The 25,207-nt window shown below is 26.1% G+C and overlaps 1 protein-coding gene across 2 annotated transcripts in view; it reads right to left on the bottom strand.

The window, feature by feature from the left end:
* LOC100211926 (E3 ubiquitin-protein ligase listerin) overlaps nt 1-24,435 on the bottom strand; it is a 181,666-nt gene extending 157,231 nt beyond the window's left edge. The window contains exons 1-3 of one of the 2 annotated variants that reach the window (XM_065792890.1): nt 24,320-24,435; nt 14,097-14,145; nt 13,782-13,961 (exon numbers count right to left, since the gene is read on the bottom strand). In XM_065792890.1, the coding sequence (XP_065648962.1) occupies nt 13,782-13,961; nt 14,097-14,138 (222 nt within the window). In that variant the 5' untranslated portion in view covers nt 14,139-14,145; nt 24,320-24,435. The remainder of the gene's footprint in view (nt 1-13,781; nt 13,962-14,096; nt 14,146-24,319) is intronic. The other variant, XM_065792891.1, reaches the window with a different exon arrangement.
* Nucleotides 24,436-25,207: the final 772 nt, after the last annotated feature.

The raw sequence follows: 25,207 nt of genomic DNA, 5'->3' as shown, positions 1-25,207 counted from the left end.
ACAAATTATTAGCTTGAGTTGATGTTAATCCATTTATTACTTTTTTTGTAGTTGAATCAGTAGTGTGTCCGAATTTATCAACAGCCATTTTCTTTTCATATACAATATAAAAAAATTACCATAGATTATTAATAATATTCTGAAAATCATGTCCTTCATCTAGTTTTTTTAAAACATATAAACACATGTGTCCACAGAATGAGGTATTTCCAAATTGAACTCTATCACTATTATAATAAACAGGATTTTTTAAATAACTAACAACTTCAACTGGTGGTGGTAGTCCATAGGAGTCAAAACTTAGTTTTTTATCTCCGTCTTTGTACCAGCAAATCCAATGAAATCCCTGCGTATTTGAATCTCCTGTATTTAATACTCCAAATTCTTTTCTTTGTGTATTTTTAGGTAATTCATCTCTTACAAAAACACCTTTAAAATGTTTTATTTTTAATTTTTTTGCTGCTTTGATCAATTGAAAATTTGTTAGTGATTTATTTGATAAAATCATTCCTTCAACATTGATAGGTTTATGATAATTGTTATTTTCCATTTTTATATATATTTATATTTTTGGGCTCTTTGACCTATTTGAGCTCTTTGAACTACTTGGGCTCTTTGACCTATAAATTATTTTCTTTTAGTTTGTAGTGTCCATATGCTAATGTGTGTATACCATCTTCTAAAATAATTCTTTTATCTTCTGTGCTTAATGCTACTTTATTTACCTCTTCTGTGTAAATTTCATGTAAATGGGATCTTATGACATTCATTTTCCTAACATGATCTCCATTATTTAATAAACAATCTTTGCAATCTTCATGGGTATTTCTTATGTCTTTTTTTAACAACATTTTTCTTTAAATAATTTTTTTTTTTTAAATCTTGTTATATTTTTTATATTTATTTTGATTTTTAAATACATCCCCATCCTCGTATTCTATAAAATTTAATTTTTCGATATTTTGCAATTTCCAGCTCTTTTGTAATTGTCAATGTTCTATATACAAAAGGTGTAGGAGTTAAAATTTCTGAAGATATTATATCTGAAATAGGTTCATCAAGTATATTTTGTATTTCTTTTAGAATTTTATCTTCCATTTTTTATATGACAAGATTTTATTTATTAAAAATAGTTTTATAACTATTCTATTTAATAACTCTTAAGATGGTGAGTTTAAAATAGATTTTATAACTCTTAAGATGGTGAGTTTAAAATAGGTTTTATAACTCTTAAGATGGTGAGTTTAAAATAGGTTTTATAACTCTTAAGATGGTGAGTTTAAAATAGGTTTTATAACTCTTAAGATGGTGAGTTTAAAATAGGTTTTATAACTCTTAAGATGGTGAGTTTAAAATAGGTTTTATAACTCTTAAGATGGTGAGTTTAAAATAGGTTTTATAACTCTTAAGATGGTGAGTTTAAAATAGGTTTTATAACTCTTAAGATGGTGAGTTTAAAATAGGTTTAATAACTCTTAAGATGGTGAGTTTAAAATAGGTTTTATAACTCTTAAGATGGTGAGTTTAAAATAGGTTTAATAACTCTTAAGATGGTGAGTTTAAAATAGGTTTAATAACTCTTAAGATGGTGAGTTTAAAATAGGTTTTATAACTCTTAAGATGGTGAGTTTAAAATAGAAGGTTTTATAACTCTTTCTATTTTAAACTCACCATCTTTTTCAATTTTAACTGCTTTATTTGAAAAAGGTAAATAATTGTTAGATAATCCTATAGTTATATTGTATTCTGTGACATTTTTATTTTCCATTTTTTATATGACAAGATTTTATTTATTAAAAATATTTACAAATCAGATGTAAATACTTTTTAAGCATCTTTTTTTTCAGAATTTATTTTTTCAGATTTTAATAATTCAATCTTAAATCCATTATCAGCTTTTCCATCACGTAATTCAAGATATCTCCATCCATGCTTAGTTTCACGCATAGCACTATATAATGATTTATATATTTTAATTTCTCCATTTTCTATGTTTGTTAATTTAACAGTGACTGATTTTTTCTTAATTGTTCTTAATCTTTCATATTTTGGATCTATTTCTTTTTTTTTTTCTTGTTTTTCACAATGTATTCTAGGCTTGAAAATTGTTTTTTTGTCATTTGTTTCTTTCACTGGATGTATTCTAGGTCTGCCAACAGGTCTTTTATCATTTACTTCTTTTACTTCAGTCATAATTGATTCTTTATTTAATAACCCATTATCTATAGCAATCATTAGCAATGTAGCGATATTGTCAGATGTTTTTGAAATGTTATTTTCTTCTAATAGATTTTTTAAACTTTTCTTTGTATATTTCATTCTTTTAATACATATATAAAAAAATTTAATTAATTTTCAAAAAAAAAATTTTAATGAATAAATTTTGCTCCGTCTGATTGAAGTTTTAGTAATTTATCAGATATTACAACTGTAATTGCTACAGTATCTGCTGGAACAGCGGTATTAAATGTTGCTTTAATATATACATCTACTTCTGATCATTTTAATTTTTCTGATTGTCTACTGACATTAAAAATAAAAAGTGGGTATAAATCTTTATAGTCAGAAGGAGGTATATTGCTGTTTGTGATCAATTCATTCATTCCATAATATTTTTCACTAAACACAGATGCATCTCTATAAGCTCTTGAAAATTGCTGATTTGGGACTGATAAATTATAATCAACAGCAGGATATATTTGCTGACTAAGCAAAGTGTACATATTTTTCAAGTCACAATGATCAAATATTGAAGAATTAACGTTCAGTCTCCAAAAAAATGTAGTAACTTGTGGAGCATATATAGTATTACACTACCGCCCACGAAAAGTTACTGGAAGTGTCACTTTTGATTCGATAAGATTAAAAAGATTATTCCTTTCTAAATCTGATGGGATCACATGTGACATAAACAAAGATATTTTATTAAGATTAACTTTTCCAAAAATGTGTCTTAAAGGTATGCAAAATGAAAATGTTGCTTTTGTAGTTGGTTTCTTAATTATGTATGCTTGTCTTAATGCAAACCCTGAGTTATCAGCAAGTACTGCTGTTGTTGCAGTATCTTTATACCACAACTGATTTAATCCTTGCACTAATTGAAAGCCATTTGGGTATTTAGGCATTCCTAACATTGAAATTGCTTGACCTGGATTATAAATAGATTCTACATCTTGGTTTAATAATTGGTATATTTGTCTAAATAAATGCATAATACCATTATTTGTAAGCATCACTGCATCTGCATTGGCATAAGCTGATCTATCAGCAAGTTTAACAAGTTGTCCTTGAAATAAGGGAAAAGCCTCAGATGGGAGTGTGAACAAATCGTGAAGCAGAATGTTGATTCTTATTTCTCCAGCATTATTCAGATTTGTACGAGCCACTGGCTCATATCCATGGAGTTTAAATCTTTCAACTCCATTATCTACTCTTGGTTCTTCTATAAAATTTAATACTTCAGAAGTTGTCGTTTTGTTTTTTTATATGCAATATTAAATAAAAATTTTATTAGATAATTCTAAAAAACTAATAATTGTATAAAAATTACACAAGTCCACTACGCAAGTCTACTACGCAAATCTACTACGCAAGTCTACTACGCAAGTCTACTATGCAAGTCTACTACGCAAGTCTACTATGCAAATCTACTAAGCAAGTCAAAGACCATGTCCTTTTTTAACTAGATCTTCTATTCTTATAGCATTTTCATTTGAGATTTTTTTTTACTGATCTTATTGCAGACCCCATCATTATTTTATTTATATTTGTTGCTACTTCACCTACATTTTTTTTTTTAAATCTTTCAGATCCATTATTTATAAGATCTGTCGATCCATTATTATTTAAATTTGAAATTACTTCTTCAATTTTTTTATTAGCATTATTTGATAGTGAAACTTTTTTTGAAGATGCTTTATCAATTATTTGTTTTCCTTTTTCAACTGCAGCATTTCTAGCAGCTTCTATTGCTGATGTTGAAAGTTCTTTTCCTGCTGATTTAGCAGCAGTATTGCAGATTTTCCTAAATCACTAGCAGCCAACTTCTTCAACATAGCTGATGATACTCTTGTTACATTTGACACTTTTATTCGTTTAAATAAATCTCTTATACTTTCGAATATACCACTTCCTCCAATAACATGTTTCTTTATATATCTCTTATTATGAACAATTAGCATTTTTATGTACTATATATATTTTTTATATGCACTGATATGTAATTATAAATTATTTTGTATTGCTTTATACTGTGAACTATTTATTACACCTTGTCGTAATAATTCATCACAAATTACAACAGCTTCATTTCTTGATCTAGTATTACCTGCTTTCTATATGTAATTCAAGCATTTCAATTATTGCTTAAGGGTCGCTAGGAAGAACTATAGTTTGTACTCCTGTTCCTTTTGATTCACACTTACCATTTTTTTCTTTTATATCTCTCCAAATGGGGGCTATTACTTCTCTGTATTTTCCACTCCGAGATGACTTTGGTTTGTATGGGTTTTCAGTAGTAATTGCATCTGTTTGTATTAAAATACCTTGATAATTTTTAAGGTCATTTTCATTATATATTGCCTTATTAGGATTGAACTTTGTTATCAATTCCCTAAGACCAGGAGTACCATAATATGTTTCACTTAGTAAGCGACCGGGGTTGATATTTGACTAAATATCAATCCCAGTCGATAAAACATAGCCGGGGCTGATAAAACATAGCCGGGGCCGGGTTTGTGACCGATGCTGCATTACTATTGATATTCCTTATAAATATATTATTGTTATTTAAAATTCATGATATACTTTATATAAAGGTATATATATCATCTCATCGTCATCACCATCATCATCATCATCATCATCATCATCATCATCATCATCATCATCATCATCATCATCATCATCATCATCATCATCATCATCATCATCATCTCTACATCATCATTTCTACATCATCATCATCATCATCATCATCATCATCATCATCATCATCATCATACTCATCACCATCATCATCATAATATCATCATCATCATTATCATCATTGTCATCATCATTATCATCATCATCATTATCATCATCATCATCATCATCATCATCATCATCATAATTCATCATCATCATAATATCATCATCATCATCAAGCATACAGTTGATGATGATGATTAAGATGATTATGATGATGATGATGACAATGATCATCATCATTATCATCTTAATCATTGGCATCATTATCATCTTCTCTGATACACACGATAAATATAATTACTACTCTCATACTCTCTCTAAGATCATTGCTTCTTTTCCTATCTTTTAAAGACACCATGTATCCATCTGATCTACTTTGTTCTTTCTTATTTGTCATTGTAAATATTTGTGAATTATATTTGGATATATTATTTTTGTGAATTTTCTTATATTTTCTGAACTTTCATAACAAATTTAAACTTGAACAAAATAAAAAACAAAAAAGCAACAACAACAACAAAAATCCAGCCATGGCTAGTAACCCCTGCAAATTGTGTTTGTTTAGCCGGGGCCAGGTTTGCAAAAACCTCTGCCAGGGCTGGGGCCTGGGCCCCGGTCACTTACTAGTTTCACTATCAATAATTATATCATCATCATTAATAAATATTGTTTTTTTTTTCCAATGTATAACTTATCATCTTTAGAATGTATTCTAAATGTAGTATCTGTAGACTTTTTACTATTAGTATACATTCTTAGATAATCTGTTGCAATTTTTCCAAGCCTTGAGGCTTGGAAAAATTGCAACAGTCCTTAGTTTCTTCATAAGAAGGAGTTAGTTCTTTATATGCATGCTCGGCCATTATTTCAGGATGAGCATTTGAAAAAGTGAGTGCAAATTTATTAGCTTGATCGTTCAATTTAGATATGTTTTCTTTTAATCCAGCTTGACTATCAATTAATGGCTTGTACAATTTTTATTAGACTAACTGTAAATTAGTTTCACCTATCTTTTCATTTAAACCATTCTGCTGTATTCTTTTTTTAGTATTTAAGAACTCTTTAACAATTTGATCTTTTTTTTCAGGATCTCCAATTTTAAGAAATGACATTTTGCTTTTTTTATATAAAAAAGATAAAAAAACACAGCATAAATCGTTATGTTGTGTTTTATGCTTTGTTTTATTTTAATAAATTATTTTGTGATTTTACGTTTACATTTTTACTGAATCTACTTTGTAGTACATTAATTGCTTCATCTCTTCCTTGTTTAATTAATGATTCCTTAGTTTGTTCAGCAATTTCAGCTTTTGTTTTTGATCTAATTTGTTCAAGCATGTCTTTAAATTTTACAAGTTCACCAAGTATCAATTCAAATTCATCTTCATTTAAATAACCATCTTTTAAAGCTTTAGAAATATAATCACTTATTGTATTTAGTTTTGAATCAGCAAGTACCTTAATCTTGTCATGCTTTTCTGCTTTTAAATTTAATTTTTTATTAACTTGTCCTCCTATTAATGATAAAACACCTGCTCCTAATGCTATACCCTCTCATACAATAACTAATGGTGCTGCAATTATTGTTGCTAAAAAGCCAATTCCAATAGTTCCAAGTGTCATAGTGCTTGCTAGTAATGCATTATCAATTGTTGAAATTATTTTCACAGCTCTATGGTACTTTTTATTTAACATATTTCTCTTTTCTTTCTCACTCTCTATTTCTTTTTGAATCTCATTAATTTTATTTAGACGATATACATGGGCAGCAATCACCTGACTTTCTCCATTAGGTAAATTTAGAAGAGATGGGTAAATTTTATTATATTCTTTATTATAATCTTTATTATAATCTTTATTATAATCAATTTTGTATTCCATTTTAATAAGTAAAAAAATTATTTTTTTAAAAAAATTTACAATAAATTAACAAAAATCTCCTTTTTTAATCAATACATCAGAATAAGAATTATTGACAACATTGACTACAATATCATCAACAGTCTCTGATATTACAGAATTTTGTAAACTTAACATTTTTAATTTAAGTTCTTCTTTTAATGAAACTAACGCAACACCTTCATTAACTACTACACCAAACTTTAAAAGAATATATTGATGTGATAGAGATTTTATTGTAATGTCATTTTGTGCAAATATTTCATATCTATTCTCACTTATTAATACTGAAGGGTGCTCTAAATCTCTGTGTACCTTAGAATGTAGAAGTATTTTAAGAAGCTCAACTCTTTTGTATTTGTTTATAAATTTATGTATTGGTGGATTATTTCTTGACATTTTATGTGTAAAAAATATTTTAAAAAAATTATATTTAAAAATGGAATATTAGCAAATGGTGAATTTGTTCCTAATAATAAACCTGATCCTGTTGATGTATATCCATTTCCACTCTGTAAGTACAATCCATCACCTACAGAACATCCTTAACTCCATAGTCTCAAATATAAACCAGATCCTGCAATAGTCATTTTAACTCCTTGCCCATTCTTTTTTAGGTACACAACACCTCTTCCAGCAACTTTATCAACCATAGCTGATCCAGCTGCTGAGCCTACTCCTGTTAATAGTCCTGTTGCAAGTGCTGAAGCAACACTTGATAATAAAAATCTTCCAGCTGAACCAAGTAAAGGAAAAAGAGCACCAATAAATCCTCCGTCTATTTGAGTATTGTGAGCTAGTTGTGTTTTACTTAAATTAATTATTAAACCCATACCATTTTCATATGCTCTTTTAACTCTATTCAATTGTGTATTTGTTACAGCTAATACATGTTCACCATTAAGATCTGAATGTGATAATTTAATACTAACTCCATAACAATCTTCAATTGCTTTTTTAAATTTTTCTAATTGCCCCTGCGAAACATTTATTTTAATATTAGTATATTTACTCATTTTATATTATAAACATTTTTTTTTTCTCTTATATGAAATCTAATAGACAATTCTTCGCCTTGTAAATTCAAAGGATTTCCATTTTGATCAACCACTTTAGTGTCCATTTTTGAAATTATTTTTAGTATTATTGGTAAATAAAATAAGTTTAACGGCTCTTGAATAATTTTAAATCCAGGGCCTACACTTGGGAAAAATGAATATACAATGTTTTGTGTTCCTTCATTTACATATGATGATCCTACTATATCATTTGTCACTCGTATACTGTTAACTCTCAATATGTTCACAATATTAGTTGATTGATAGGAACCTGATGAAAATACTAGACTATCAAAACCTAAAACAGTCCTAATTGAGTTTGGAGTTGTAAAATCAACATTAAAACCAGATGCAATATTTAAAACTGTTTTTAATGTACTATTATTTGCTTCAATTGAAATATTTGCAACTCCTGCAACATTACTACCGTTTTGAGACATAGTAAATATAATGTAATCATTTATATCAGTAATCTCATAACATCCTTCTGGAATGCTTATATCAATCCAAGTTGCTGTATTATCTGTGTTATATCTAAAATTGTTGTTTGAAGAAAAAGTTGTTTGTAGGAAAACTGTAATATGTCTCTAAACTAACTAGAGCCATTTCATATACTTTATCTTCACTAAGTTCGATAATAGGAGCAAACCTAGTTTTTATGTTATTGCTATTTCTGCTTTTTACTAAACAAGGCATTTTTTGTTTTTTTTTATATACAAGATAATTTGTTTTTTTATAAAAAAAATATTTTAAAATTCACAAGTTAGTATATAAAAGCAATTTAATCCACTTCTATATTTTCCATAATCTCTTTTAGAAGAAAGATCTATAATAACAAACCCATGAGGTTCTGACCAAGCTTTCTTACAAAAAATTTTAAACTCATCATTTGACATATCATTTAAAACATGATCATAATAAATGTGATTTAAATTCTTTGAATCTTGCGGAAATAAACATATAAAATTTGCATTTTCTTTTTTAGTTCTCCTAGGTAACTCAAAATAATTTTGCGCATAATAGAAACAATCTACATTACTATGCCTTGATCTTATATAATATATTTCACACTTATTTTGCTTTCTTAATTGTAAACCATCAAATATCATCAAATTATTCTTGTTAATATCAAGATCTTCAGGATCTGGTACATCTTCTGCTGTTTCAAAAAACTTGCACTCCATATCTGTTTTCTCATTTAAATTTTTTGAATTGTCTTCAATTATAAACTCAGGGTTAGCATTCAATTTTTTTATTTCACCTTGTAACTTAAATAGTTCAAGAATAACTTCTTTTGGTAATTTTTTTTCAAAAGATTGTTTTTGATATTTTGTATTCTGGTTAAAAAAGAGATTTTCCAAAAACTTGTAAACTATTATAGTCTAGCCAAGCAGGTTTTAAAAGTAAATTCGATAATAAAGTAGTTTTTCCACAACCTGGCTTTCCAACAATAATTCCTCTTATACTTTTAGGTAATAACTATTATTACGATTACCTTTATTAATATTCCATGTTAAATCTATAATATCCATTTTATATATTTAAGAATTTCATTTTTCTATATATATATATATATATATATATATATATATATATATATATATATATATATATATATATATATATATATATATATATATATATATATATATATATATATATATATATATATATATATATATATATATATATATATATATATATATATATATATATATATATATATATATAAATGTACTGTGTTCAATGCAAAAACAAAACAAATACACTAGACTTACAAAACGTTGTGAGTAAAAACAAAAGAAATATGCAACGTGGAACTTGTGCTATTTGTAGAACAACAAAAAATAAATTCCTATCAGCAAAAACAGGAGGTGATTTAGTTGGCTCAATTAATTCAGCAACAAGTAAAATAAAACTACCATGGTCAAAGTTTCTAGGTGAAATGCATTTACCTGGTATGAACTTTGCAGGTCCTGATACTAATTTAGATGAACGATTAACTTCTACTGACACATATAAAGAATGGAGCAAACCTGTAGATAGAGTTGATAATGCAGCTTACCATCACGATCTTGCTTATAAATACTTTGAGTACACAGCAAAAAGAAATTTAGCTGATAAAATTATGCTCGAAGGAATGGATGCTATTAAAAATCTGACAATACGTGAAAGAATTGAACAAGGTATTATAAAACCTATTATATCATCTAAAGCAAAGTTTGGGCTAGGTGTTGAAAAAAATTACCAACAATCAGTAAAAAGACAAAGATAGAGAATTGAAATGGACTGACAAACTTGCAAACAAACTTCGAATAAAAAAACAAATAAAAAGAAAATATTGTTTGGTTAAATCTAAATAGAAATGCACAATCAGAGTTTGTAAAACCAAAGTTTTCAATTGGTAATAGAGTTAGGATAATTAAAAAGAAAGGAACGTTTGAAAAAAGGTACACACCTAGATGGACTGAAAAAGTTTTTACAGTATCACAGATTCAGTTCACAGATCCACCAACGTATAAAATAACTGATGATAATGGTGAAGAAATACAAGGTACGTTTTATGAATAAGAACTGCAAATAACTGATCAAAACATATTTAGGATTGAATAAGTTATTCGTAAACTCAAAAACAAATCATTAGTAAAGTGGTATGGATATTCTGAGTCGTTCAACTCATAGGTTGACAATAAAGAATTGATAAGTCTGTAAAATTAGTTATTTAATAGGACATGCTTTACTATTACGCATAGATTTCAGTTATGAAATCAATTAGCTTTAGCTTAATTTAAAAAAATTGATTTATAATTACAAAATTACAAAATTTTTTTAGCTCAGAGTTTATAGTTATGACGAATATATTAATATATGGTTGTTATGCTACCATTATTTTATATATATATTATTTTTTTTTAGCTCAGAAATTATGGATAGGTTTATGGTTGAAATAAGTTAAGAAATTATGGTTACGGATAATGGTTGAAATATGATATGAGATTATGGATAGAGTTATGGTTAAAATGACTTATGAGATTATTGTTAGGGATATGGTTAAAAAAAAATGAGCTGAAATGCCCTTTTTATACTACTTTTTAAATGGGTAGTTCTCACATGGTATAAAATCTGAAACACAGTATTGTTGAGGATCCAGAACTTAGTTACAATGATAAGACTGCTGAGAAAATAGGAAGATGAGATAAAATAAATTGCAACTCAGTACATAAAAAATGATACATAAAAAAGAGATACGGAAAGGTTCAGAGTATGGAGTTACTCGATTCAGGCCAAGGAGGAAAGTTCAACTCAATCTGGGAGCTATATACATACAAGCACATAAATCAGAACCTGTATTTACTTGTCAAATACCTATAAAAGATCTTTTTCTTAGAGACACCTTTTGAAGCACCTTTCATTTCACTACACACACAGTCTTGTGAAAGAGCGGTAAAAGAGATGACAGATGCATCTGCATCTGTTTGTGGATTTAAGAGAAGAGATGGATTTGTTAGGACCAGGATGAATCATAGACTATTAATGCCTAAGCTGCACTCTAAAAAAAATTTAAGAAACATTTTTTTAAAAGACACTTGAATTTGACTAATTATACTGTAAATATGTTTCAACATGAATATGTAATTTTGCTAAACAAATAGTTAATCCTAATGCCATTTTTTTAATTATTTTTTTATTTTTTATTTTATCTGTTTAGACACAAATAACATAAAAATTGGACTAAAAGTTAATTACTTTTAAAATGTCAATTTTACGATCTGACATCTTAAAAAAAAACAAGTTCCCTGGTAGGTAGAATTTTTTTTGTAATTGAATTTTTTTATTATTAATTAATATTACTTGAAATTTCTAAAAAAAGGAAAAGTCTGAGAACAGACCCCTCCCCAGACTCACAGTCACCGTCAGCTCTAGTTTAATCTTGGTTTTTTTTAAGCCAATCATTATACCAGTTTTTTTTATGTCATGCACAAATAAAATTAAAATTGGACTGAAATTCACTAAGATTTTTTTAATTCAAAAATTTTACGATCTGACATACAGAAATTTTATGACAAAAAAACCTGTTAGGTAAAAATAAAATTTTTCAAATTTTTTTTTTGAATTGTTATTTATTATATATATTGGCACTATAATATTTATGCTAGAAACTTCTTTGCTAATTTTTGTTTTAAGTGATGTATATATATATATATATTTATATTTAAGTGATATATATATATATATATATATATATATATATATATATATATATATATATATATATATATATATATATATATATATATATATATATCAATTATTAGTAAAACAAATTTCTTTAGCTTACAAGTTTCAATATAACGAATTTACTACCATACTTTCTTGACTGCTGGATATGTGGTCAATTGATGGCATGCATCTTTAGCAATGGAAACAGTGGATACGCTAGAATTTTTAAACCGTAATGGGACTTGTGTAACCTGGATACTTACAGTAAAATAAAATTTAGAAGTTAAGTGAAAATGAATAATTCTAAAAAAATGACATCATTAAATTAAAAGTTTTTAATGACTGTTTATAAGAACAACTTTTATAGAAAATATTGTTCTTTTAACGGGTATCCATCTGTTTATTTGGCGGACACCTGTGCAGGAATTTTTATGATTTTTGACAGTCCTAAATATATCTATAAGGATGTTGGATATACCTAGTGCTTGTAGACCATGTACAGAGAGATAGCAAGACTAAACTTACTGTGTATGCAGAAGCATATATAATAAGTGTATATAAAAAGGCAATTACAGCAAATGAACATGTTATGAACCTTGCACAATGAATGTCCCTATAAGAATAAATGTCTATCCCTATAAGATAATAAGAAGGTTTATCAAACAAAAAAAAAAGAAAAATTAATTTAATTTACATTCTTATGCGAAATGAGGTCTATTTCCAACTAAAGATATTTGTTAGTAAACAAAACATGCAATTTTAGGGTACAGGAAACCAAAGAAAAGTCCACCAGCATAGTTTGCATCCTGCACAAGTAATATTTTGGTATGAGGCATGTGCAGAAAGGATAAGGCAGAAAACACACTAACCATTATGGGCAAAAGGTAAAGAGAAATGCTTAAGAACTTTGTGCATTCTGATTATTGGTCAACAAGTATTTAGAAAAAGAATAATTTCTTATACCTTTAATATCAAGTGATTTTATTTATCTGATTTAAATGCAGAAGCAGACAAGTTTAAAAAAAAAATCAGCTCACAATGTAAAGGTTCAAACTAGTGGAATATAGTGTTTCTCCATGCAGCAATCTTTAACAAGGTGTTTCAAAGGTTTGAGAGAGAAAAAATAAAATAAGGAGAATAAAAAGATTTTTTTTTTTTTTTAATATGTTTCTGTACATATAGAAAATAACACAAAGTATTTTAAACATTTTACAAAAAAAGGTAGTGGTGTGGTGTTAAAGCACTCGCCTTATAAGAGAGAAGTTCCGAATTCAATCCCCACCACGTCCCTGGTAGTACTGCGCTCAACTTGTTTCCCCGCGCAGCAGCCTTGTTTGTCGAGGTTTGTGTTTCGGAGTTATAGAGTTATGTAGTGGCCTTCTCAGCCTTGAGGAGGTGAATAATTTAAAAGAAAAAATATTATAAGGAACACTCCTTTATATTTACTTTTTAAATAAAATAACTTTATCATATATATACTTTATAAAAAGACTGATAAAATTAAACAACTTTAAATAATTTCTGTTGGTAATTTGGTCGGGGTCTATTTTATTTAGTATAACCTTTTGTTTGTAAATAAAAGATAGCCAAGATCCAAATAAATATTCATTAAAGTAATAGGTGAATAATTACCTTTATTTTCGTTATTGTATCTTTTTTAGACATTTTTCGTAACAACATTTTCAACTCTCCATCAAGCATAGAATTATCATTTACTTGTGTTAAAGCATTTCCATTAAGTCCTGAAAACATTGTAAATTCTTTTTGACCTTCTTGTTGTAAAAACTGTGCTGCACGACTACTACTAGAAGGCTAAAAAATAAAACTCTATAAGATTAGACTAAACCTTTAATATATATAGTTAGGTTCTCCACCACACACATACTCATCATTGATCGTGCAAAAAAAAAAAAAACCTAAAAATTTTATTAAAACTGCAAGTGTTACCTTTGTGTTTCCTTTAGTTCGTTGGCCTTTTTTCTCTGACATTGTCTATCTTGATAAAAAATTAAAAAAATGTACATATATGTATGTGTTTATATATATATATATATATATATATATACATACATACATACATACATACATACATACATACATACATACATACATACATACATACATACATACATACATACATACATACATACATACATACATACATACATACATACATATATATATATATAAATATATTTATATATATAAATATATTTATATATATATAAATATATTTATATATAAATATAAAAATATATAAATTGATTTTAATAAAAAAGACAGTGTATAACTATTTTTTAAATATATTTTGATATAATAATATATTAATGATATTTTGCTGAACTATTATGGTCAGCATCATCAGGTAATAAAAAAAACGTTACAAAAAAACATAAAACAAACCGTTTATTATTATTATTTTGTAACAACTTTTTCATTACCTGATGATGCTGACCACAATAGGTCAGCAAAATATCATTAATATATTATATTAAAATATATTTAAAAAATAGTTAAACGCTGCCTTTTTTATTAAAATCAATTTATATATTTATAAACATATCATATAATAAATCACTTTTAAAGATATAAATATGTATATATATATATATATACATAAAAATATATATATTAAAAAAAAGAATTTCTAGGTGTAGCTAAATATCAGATGGGTTCCTATAATTATTAAAACAAAATTTCTTCAAAAGTGTATCATGTTAGGTCTCAAAAGAAGCGGTAATATATAAAAATTTTATAAGTAATAATACAAAAAAACAAAGCTATAATAATATTAAAAAAAAAGTTGTTTTAATATATATATATATATATATATATATATATATATATATATATATATATATATATATATATATATATATATATATACATATATATATATATATATATATATATATATATATATATATATATATATATATATATATATATATATATATATATATATAGATATGTATATTTTATATAGATATATTATATATATATATATATATATATATATATATATATATATATATATATATATATATATATATATATATATATATATATATATATATATATATATATATATATATATATATATATTAGGGTGGAGTGAATTTTAGTTTTTTTTACAATTCGTTTAGCCTGGGTATGCAAAAGTTGTCTATTCATTTCAGAAATACTCTGGAAAAATATCAATGCTCTAGGAAATTATCTTGAGGTTCCTCAAGACCTTTAAAATTTTAATGGGTCCCTAATATTATGTAAAAAAAATTTTTTCAAAAGTATGTCATGTTGGGTCTCAAAAGAAGCAAAATTTTATAAAAATTTAAAAAATAACAATTATTTTTTTTAATTATAATTTCAAAAAAATCTTAAATAATAATTTTTTTTATAAAATAATTGTTATTTTTGAAATTTTTATAAAATGTTGCTTCTTTTGAGACCCAACATGACATATTTTTGGAAAAATTTTTTTTACATATTAGGGACCCATTAAAATTTTAAAGGTCTTGAGGAACCTCAAGATAATTTTCTAGAGCATTGATATTTTTCCAGAGTATTTCTGAAATGAATAGACAACTTTTGCACACCCAGGCTAAACGAATTGTACAAAAAACTAAAATTCACTCCACCCTAATATATATATATATATATATATATTGTACATAATATGTATATATTACATATATACATATTATATATAACATGTATACATAACACATTGGTTTTGTATATTACAGGGGCAGATCTAGAGTTTGGCATATTAGGCGGCCGCCTAAGGAGAAATATTATATAATTATTAAAATGTAAATTAAGATGTAATAAATTACTTTACATTTTAAATTCCATCGGGCATTTTTTACATTATATAGGGTTTCAGCGTTGCTGATGAGTAACTTAATTACAATAAGCGCGGGAGTGTTACAAACTATGATTCGGCAAATAGCTTTTTCATGCATTCGGCAAAATAAGTTTTGCCTAATCTAATTTGGTACAAGGTGTGTATTTTTAATCACTTTAACTAACGAAAGTTAAAGAGATCATAAACTCCCAACAGATGTTGTGTTCATATTAAAAATAGCGTTGAAAAAAAAGGTTTGAACCAAGTTTTTTTGATTAAAATTAAATAATGAATGCATACTGAGAAAAACTAATCTTGTTGTTTTAACCGAAGCACGCCTTCTCCATTTTACTCAAAAACTTGGAGTCTTTAAATTATTTATCTACAGACTTCGGCGATTCCTTTGAAGCGCATTTAATTCATAAAAGTTTTAGTATTTGATGTCACGGTGGACTTTTCGACAAGTTAAACTCTGGAAAAATTTTTATTTATTTTTATTCAAAAATTTTTTCATTATTTGTTTAGTTATTTATTTTCTACTTTTAACATATAAAAAGATATTAAAAATCTTAAATATTTTATGCTGGTTTGTTGTTATAAATTGTTATTGCGCTAGGTTTAATGTTAATAAATGATAAATGTTTATTATCTCAATCAAGATTCTGATAAAAAAAATTTTATATTAAATACCCGTACAAAATTAGTAACAGCATTTTTATTTGGTTAGACAATATTTCGTCTGAATTTACTTTGCATGAAATTCGGGAAGTCAAATAAAAAAAAATTAGTTTGAATAATCATGTCGAAATATATTTAAAACAAATGATTTTAATGAGGGAGTACTAAAGTCTTTTTATAACAATTGTAAATAAAAAATAAACAACTAAATTATTAAACTTAAAGATAAAGTTTAGTTAAAAATGAATCAACAATGAGCAAAGCAAAAATCAGTCCAATCTGGGACTATTTTGATATTGATGAAAATAATCAACATAAACAACATAAACAACAACAATCAAATAAACAACACAATATCGCATGTTTTTTAACGCGCATTACGACATTTTGACAATTTAAATTACCATCTGTCTTGAATTAATGCCATTAATTAATGTGTAAATTATTGCGTTAATTAATAATAATTTTCCTGTATTTTTGTTAAATGTTAATTGTATAAAATGGGAAAAAACATACATACTTCATGTTTTCAATTTGATGGTTATAAAATACTGAACAGTAAACTTATAATCAAAATTTATAATGCCAACTTGTGCTGTTATTGGTTGTACTTGTAATGCAAAACCAGCATCTTACATATCCTTTCACAAATTTTCAAATCTGAAACTACTGTCAAATGTATTGTTTAGCGTATTTTAGTACTTTTTTTCATAACCTTAACAGGTTCTAATTGGTATGGAGTTGTCAACATTTTAAAAGTGTCGTTATCAAAAATCATATTCAAAATATAATATTTCCTTTGTATCCATATCCAATTTAGCAAATTTAGCAATTTAAATTAAATCAGCATAATCAAGTTTTTTATAATATAAAAATTTAACAGTTCATCAAATATCTCTAATTAATACTGTCAGTTAATGAAAGTAATTGTTAATAAATACTTTTTTTCAACGGGTACAACAAAAAATGTCATGTGTAAAAATGACCAGAGAATTAGAAAATAGTTCCCATTGTTTAAATGAAAATAAGTAAGATTCTAAATATATAATACTACACTCTCTTGCACAAAATCAAGAGACTGTATATATAACGTTCTATATAATGTAAAATACTTGTATGAAAATCATAAGATTGGTAAGTAAAGCTTTAATAATTGTTTTAATTTAAAAACAAAAGAAATATAAGTAAGATGTATAAATCTAAAAACTATTAAGATATCTGTAAAAAATAAGTTGCTCCTATAAAACAAAAATATTTAATTATTTTTACTTTTTACAAAATTTTTTTTGCGATGTTTGTTAAAATAATAAAAATTTGTTTAAAAAATGTTAAAAAAATACTACAACGTACTTTTTAAATTAAAGTAGAAAAATGCAGCTTTGTTTAATTACATTTTTCATTTGTCAAAAGTCTTCTGTGACGTTAAATACTAAAACTTTCATGAATTAAATGCGCTTCAAAGGAATCGCCGAAGTTTGTAGATTGCAATGTATAACTTAAAGACTCCAAGTTTTTGAGTAAAATGGAGAAGGCTAGCTTCGGTTAAAACAACAAGATTAGTTTTTCTTGGTATGCATTCATTATTTATTCTTAATCAAAAAACTTGGTTCAAACCTCTTTTTTTAACACTATCTTTAATATGAACACAGCATGTGTTGGGAGTTTGGGATCCCTTTAAATTATGCCTAAAGTAGTATGGAACTAAGTGGTCAATCTGCCTAATCTGAACTGGATCTAGATAAAAAGTCTAGGAATTAATTGTGCAACTTAAAAAAAATAGATAAATGAGGCGATAAGATGCTTAAAGGTTGTGCAGTTAGCAAATATAAAGTTCTTTAAGTGCCTTATTAACGATGTCTGACATTTGTTATGTACGAATGGCTTTAGAGCAAAACGATGTAGTTTGATTAAATAAAATTTGCAAGTTGTCTTATGAAATAAATTCTTTATGCTTTCTATATAAAGAAAACCTGCATTCATCTTAACCAAAATTTCTGTTCAGAAACAAACATCAAAAGCTCGAAATTGGATAAACTTGTATCTATTTAAAAAGCTATTAACCGTTTATAATGCTTTATTTACTTTAAGCTGTTATGCAATAAAGCAACAAATTATCTTCAGTGAAGATAATTTTGTGCTTCATTTGCAGTTCTATGAATTTGCAAAAAGTAAACAATGATTTATAATAGTAATAATTATAATTAGTAATTTATTTTCTCTTTTTGTAACATAAAAATTGCTAGCATAGTTTTGTGATAATGCTGCTGTTATGTTTGTATATGTAAACATATATATATTTTTTTATATAGGTATATATTTTTTATATATTAATAAAATATAAAAGATATAATATATATATATATATATATATATATATATATATATATATATATATATAAATATCAATATAAAAAAGATTCATATATACATCACAACAGCAATATTACAAAACTATGCTAGCAGTTTGTAATTTACAACATTTTTATAGCATTTTATATTTATTTTTATAGTTTTTACAGTATTATTATAAAACACATGCTTGTCTTAGTAAAGTATAAACTGCTAGTTTTATAATATTGCTATTATGATGTTTTTATATGTAAACATCTATGATTTTTAAATTTAGATTTTGCATGATGTCAATTGTAATATAAGCAACATTTTTTTTCAAAAAAAATACAACTGACTGATGTTGCCTAAAGCTTGATGCCTAGCAATAACTGTCAGTTATATATATTTCTTCTTAATCAGTCTTATTTTATTTAAATTATACAGTTGATGGTTGGTGCCAAAATTTAGAAGTTTTAAGCACCATCTAAGAGTTGTATTTTTTATTGGTTTAATTACACGTAATGTGTTACCTGCAAGTTACCTTTACTTATTGAAAAAAAAAGGTTCTAAAGGATTGTAAAGTTTGTTTGTAAATGTTTTGTTTGCATTATTTGAATTTATTTTTGATCAAATCTTGTAAACGCCACTATAGTTTTTGATCAAATCTTGTAACCGCCACTATAGTTTTTGATAAAATCTTGTAACCGCCACTATAGTTTAGCATTTAGTTTAGAATAAAAGTATAAAAGTATAGTTTAGAATAAAAGTATTTGCTAGTTGGCGTATTATAGATTCTTACTTTAATAGAATAGCAGTGGTAAGTAAAAAATTTTAATAATGTTTTGAAGATAGCATTATCTAAATCCGTTATTTATCTAAAAATGTGGATTGTGTTCAGTAGGTATATAATTTTTTAAACTTTTTAAAGTTTTAAAAACATTTGCATATTTCCTTATGGAATTACATTGCCAGTGTTAAAGCCCTGGGCTCTACAGTTTTGGAGGCTTCTGTTCATAAAAAAATATATATTTAAAAGAAACTCTGAAAATAAATTTTTTGATTTACCATGGAAAGAGGCCTCCTGCTTTAAAACAGCCCTGGGCCCCAAAAAGTCTTGATCCACTACTGCACATTGCCATAATATATTATATTTTATATGTAATCCAGGAATAAAAATGTGCAGGGAAAAGCAGTTTGCTCATTGATGGTGTATTTTTCTGTCATATGCGTCAATCGTTCTGCATAAAAAATCGTACACATGAATAGGAAGGAACCCTGAAATGGTTCATGTGCTTTAAACAAATACCTTCCAGACAGATTTTTTTCAACCTTTACACTGTGGAGGTGGAGTATTAGCATATATTCTGAATTTAGTTTATACTTAATAAATAGAAATTTGACTGTACTATTTTTGTTCAGAATTTAAAAATCCGACATAGGTATAATTTTAATTCAATTTAAATTTATGGATATTTTTTATAGAAAAAATGACCCAAATTTAGTAAGGATATTTAACAAACATAGTTTTAAAAAATTTGACTCAGTCATAAAACTCTTGTGTGCAAAGTAAACAGGGAGGGAGGTCATAAAAATAAGGTAAAGCGAGATTTTTTTGAAATATTCAGTTAGATGGGAAAAAATTCCAATTAATGAATTGGTAGGGGGCGTTTCTTTGGCACCTGACAGTAGTTGTGCATGAAAGAAATGGGATTGTGAGACTGGTTGGGGGGGGGGTCAGAAATTTACACAACAAATTTCGCTAAAGGAGGAATAAACCCTAAATCTGCCCCTGTATTATGTATATATTATTTTGTATATTATATTATATATAACTTACTTTACTCAAGAAAATTAGGAAATAATAAAACAAAAAATATTCTTTCAAATTTTGAAAACTTTTACTCAAATAACGTTTAACTTACGTTACACAAATTCGAAACTAAAATGAACCTTAACTAAGCAACTTTATTCAAAACTTTAAATGTAAAAACATAAGTTGCAACATGTTTGCATGTATATTAAGATATATATTTTTCAATGAAACTTTTTAAAAAACATTTCAAAATCTTGTATTACTTCTGTTAAAAAAATTGAAAATATTCTTGTGTTATTTTCTTAAAAGTTTTTTAAAGTAAAATTCCTTAGATTAACAATAAAGAGAGCATGTCAAATCAACATAACAATTGTTAATAGTTTTCTTTATTATTGCTTTATTACTAGTGTCATTATTATTAGTGTCATGTTAATAGTTTGTTCTAATAAAGAACAAACTATTAACATGACACTAATAATAAAGCAATAAATGACCAGATGGTCATTTCTATCTATAAGAAGGTGTTTCAAACAACTCCTATCAGAAAACAATGAAACAAATGCTGAAAAAAGCCACTTAATCTAATAAAGAACAAACTATTAACATTACTTTGTTCTCTGACAAAAAATGGTGGGAAATGGTGAGAAGTGTATTTTTATCACCTTCATGAAGTTTAAAAAGTTTTTCATAGTTTATTCGAGTTACACTTTTTAAAAAAGTGTAATAATCACAAACATATTTGATTGATTTCATCCTGCAACTGCTGCAAATCTTATTTTTTTTTGCAATTACAGTTCTTGAAAAGTATGTCCATTGTCGCAAAGGTTCAATACAAGTTTTTTTACTAAAAAATACATGTGTATAACATATTTTTTTAATTTACTAAATAAAGTAACATCAAACTGGAGGAACAAAAGAAAATAATAAGACTATATATAACAGCAACTTAGACTATTTTTAATAAGGCATGCTATCAGAAAAATCTGCCCACCTTTGGAACGGTTGGAGACTTCATTGGAAGAACATCCTGATTGGTCTGATAGATATCAAGCGAAAAAACTGGTTTCCGATTTTTTTGTACATAAATGGCAACAGAGACTTGGATATCAAAGTTTTAAAGTAGTTAAAATGCCAAATCGAAACGATAAACAAAATTTAACCGCAAAGAGTCGAGCTCGAAAGTTGTATGACAACTTGTTAACAAAACATAATGGATGCATTTTGATGGACGACGAAACTTATGTTAAAATGGATTTTAAACAAATTCCTGGGCAGTGCTACTATGCTTCTAAAATAAGAGGAAATGTGAGTGATAAATACAAGTATTTAATGACTGATAAATTTTCGAAAAAATTGATGATTTGGCAGGCACTTTGCTCTGGCGGCAAAAAATTGCCAGTTCATGTTTGTTTAAGGCATAATGAAATCTTCGGAATACGTGAAATGTTGTCTTTCTCGTATAAAACGACTAATTAAAGCTCATAGAAGTACTTCAGTATTGTTTTGGCCTGATTTAGCCACAATTAAGTGGAAAAACAGTAAAATCAGCTACAGATTTGAAGGGAAAATGGGATTATGCTGCTAAAACTTACAAAAATCACTCTGTCCAGAAACTTATGGGAGGCATCAAAAAGAAAGTCAGAATTTTCTGTAAAACTTAATTTTTTTTTTTTTTCCCTATTAATATGTAATCTTTACAGTCTTAATTTTTCAGAAATATATTGATTTAAATACATTTAAGCTTTCTTACAACCTTTTTTGATCAAGAAAGGTGGGCAGATTTTTCCGATAGCATGCCTTATGAATTTATTTTTTTCTGTTATTAAGCTATGTTTTCTTCTGCAAAATAGTATCTATATCATACTTAAAGACACCTTTGAATAAAAAAAGGTGTTGCATAAAAAATATTGTATAAAAAAAACTAAAGCTAAATAATGCAAATTTATACTTCAAATTTAACATCCTTAAATTAACCAGAAACAGATTTTACATTTCCAGCACTAAAATATATGTTTACAAGTGGAGTATTTCAAGATAATATTTAAGTATCATTATTAATGAGTTTAATATTTCTATTTTGAAAAAAGAGAAAAGAAAAACTGGTAAAATTAACTAAATTATGTAAACATCTGTAACTATGTACCTATATACCATTTGTACATCTAAACTTATCAAAAAATAGTTAACTACTTAATCAAGATGGCGTCAACAGAAACAACTAGAAACATTAAACATTAACTGAAGTATTTGACACATTCAACATCAACTGGAGTACTTGAAACATTCAACATTAGCTGGAGTATTTGACACATTTAACATCAACTGGAGTACTTGAAACATTCAACATCAACTGGAGTATTTGAAACATTCCACATCAACTGGAGTATTTGAAACAGACATTCAACACCAACTGGAGTATTTGAAACATTCAACATCAACTGGAGTATTTGAAACATTTAAAATCAGTTGGAGTATTTGAAACATTCAACATCAACTGGATTATTTAAAACAGACATTCAACGCCAACTGGAGTATTTGAAACATTCAACATCAACTGGAGTTTTTATAACGTTCAACATCATTAAATAATTTGATAAAAACAATGTGGTTTAAATATAAATATCTGGACATCAAGATAAAAAGAAATAAAAGATAAAAATTTTTTTAAAAACCTTAATTTAATTTAGCAAAACTTCACCATAGTTGACTATTAATGTTCACTGTGCTACAGATTTGAAGATTCTTCAATTGTGTGCAATAAAGGAAGCGTAGCAATTTAAAAAACCTTATGACACAAAATAAATGCAATTTGTATGCAAGACTAAGAGAAGCAATGTAAAACTATTATTAAATTTACATGAAGGTTTAGTGAATATTTTGTGAATAAAATAAGTTATTTGAAAAAAACATCAACACACCATTCAATCTGGGATACCTTTACAGAAAATATTTCATTTTTCAATAAGGTAACAATACTAAAAACATATTGATACCTCCATCTCACCCATATCTTAATTTAATGAGATAACAGAAGAGTATGTTTTAACCACTATTTAGTGGCAATAAATGAACATAAAAAAAATTAATTGGAAATATCTGGATAACAAGACTCATATCAACCTTAAAACATCAATAAGCTACACAACATTTTTCAAAGAAGAATAAATAGTGCATTTAAGGCAAAGTGTGGCCATACAAAACATTTACAAAATTATTCATTAGTATATTTTGCTTCATTTATACATCAAGTTTCTAACAAGCTTTTAATTTTAATTAACATTAGTTTTGTCATACAAAAAGTTAATTGTGAATAATTTTAATAAATGTTGACTTTTTTATTTTACCCATCCTAAAAAATTTATATCTCCCAAAAATCTCTGTATATGAATTACAATGAATTAATAACTTAAAATATATTTCTTGAAAAAATATTTAAAAACCACTTTCTTAAAAGATGACTTATTTTTGTTGTAATTTAAATGAATGACAAACATTCCTTACATTATAAATTTATATGCGTACAACAAAGTTTTCCAATCCGCTGTTATGAATTCCTAAAAAATTTTTCTCTTTAAATTCTGGTTTTAACTATATCAATAATTTATTCTAAAAGAAAATCAATATAAAGCATGTATAAAAAAATCAATATAAAGCATATATAAAAAAATCAATATAAAGCATATATTAAAAAAATGAGGCATTTAGTCTCTTTTACAAGAAAAGTCTATAGAATCATTAGAAAATCTCATTTGAATCACTTTTTAAAAGGAAATTTTAAATATGCTTTTGAGAGAAAAATGGAAATTTTATACTGAATTTTCTTGAGAGAAACTTTGTTTAATAGAATTTCTTTTTGTTAAAAAAACCTTAAAATTAAGTTATTATTACAATTAAACAATTAATCTAGGTGAAAATAAATGAAAAATATTACAAAAATATTTAGACAAAATCCATGCTAAAAAACATTTTAACTGTGTTCTTTGATTTTTACAATAAATTATTATTATTATCATTATTATTATTATTATTATTATTATTATTATTATTATTATTATTATTATTATTATTATTATTATTATTATTATTATATAAAAAATTCTATAATAACTGATACTTTAAAAATTAAAAATAAAATATTTTATTATTAAACAACTTAAACACTAACCAGAAGATGAAAGAGACCAAATGATGAAAAAGACCAGATGATGAAAGGAACCAGATGATGAAAGAGACCAAAGGATGAAAAAGACCAGATGATGAAAGGAACCAAATGATGAAAGAGACCAAATGATGAAAAAGACCAAATGATGAAAGATGAAAAAGACCAAATGATGAAATATGAAAAAGACCAAATGATAAAAGAGACCAGATGACCAGTTAAAGATGATC

This window comes from Hydra vulgaris, chromosome 03 (genome assembly GCF_038396675.1).
Source record: "Hydra vulgaris chromosome 03, alternate assembly HydraT2T_AEP".
Lineage (NCBI taxonomy): Eukaryota > Metazoa > Cnidaria > Hydrozoa > Anthoathecata > Hydridae > Hydra > Hydra vulgaris.
The sequence above is the reverse complement of the archived record's forward strand: the minus strand, read 5'-3'. Positions and strand labels throughout refer to the sequence as shown.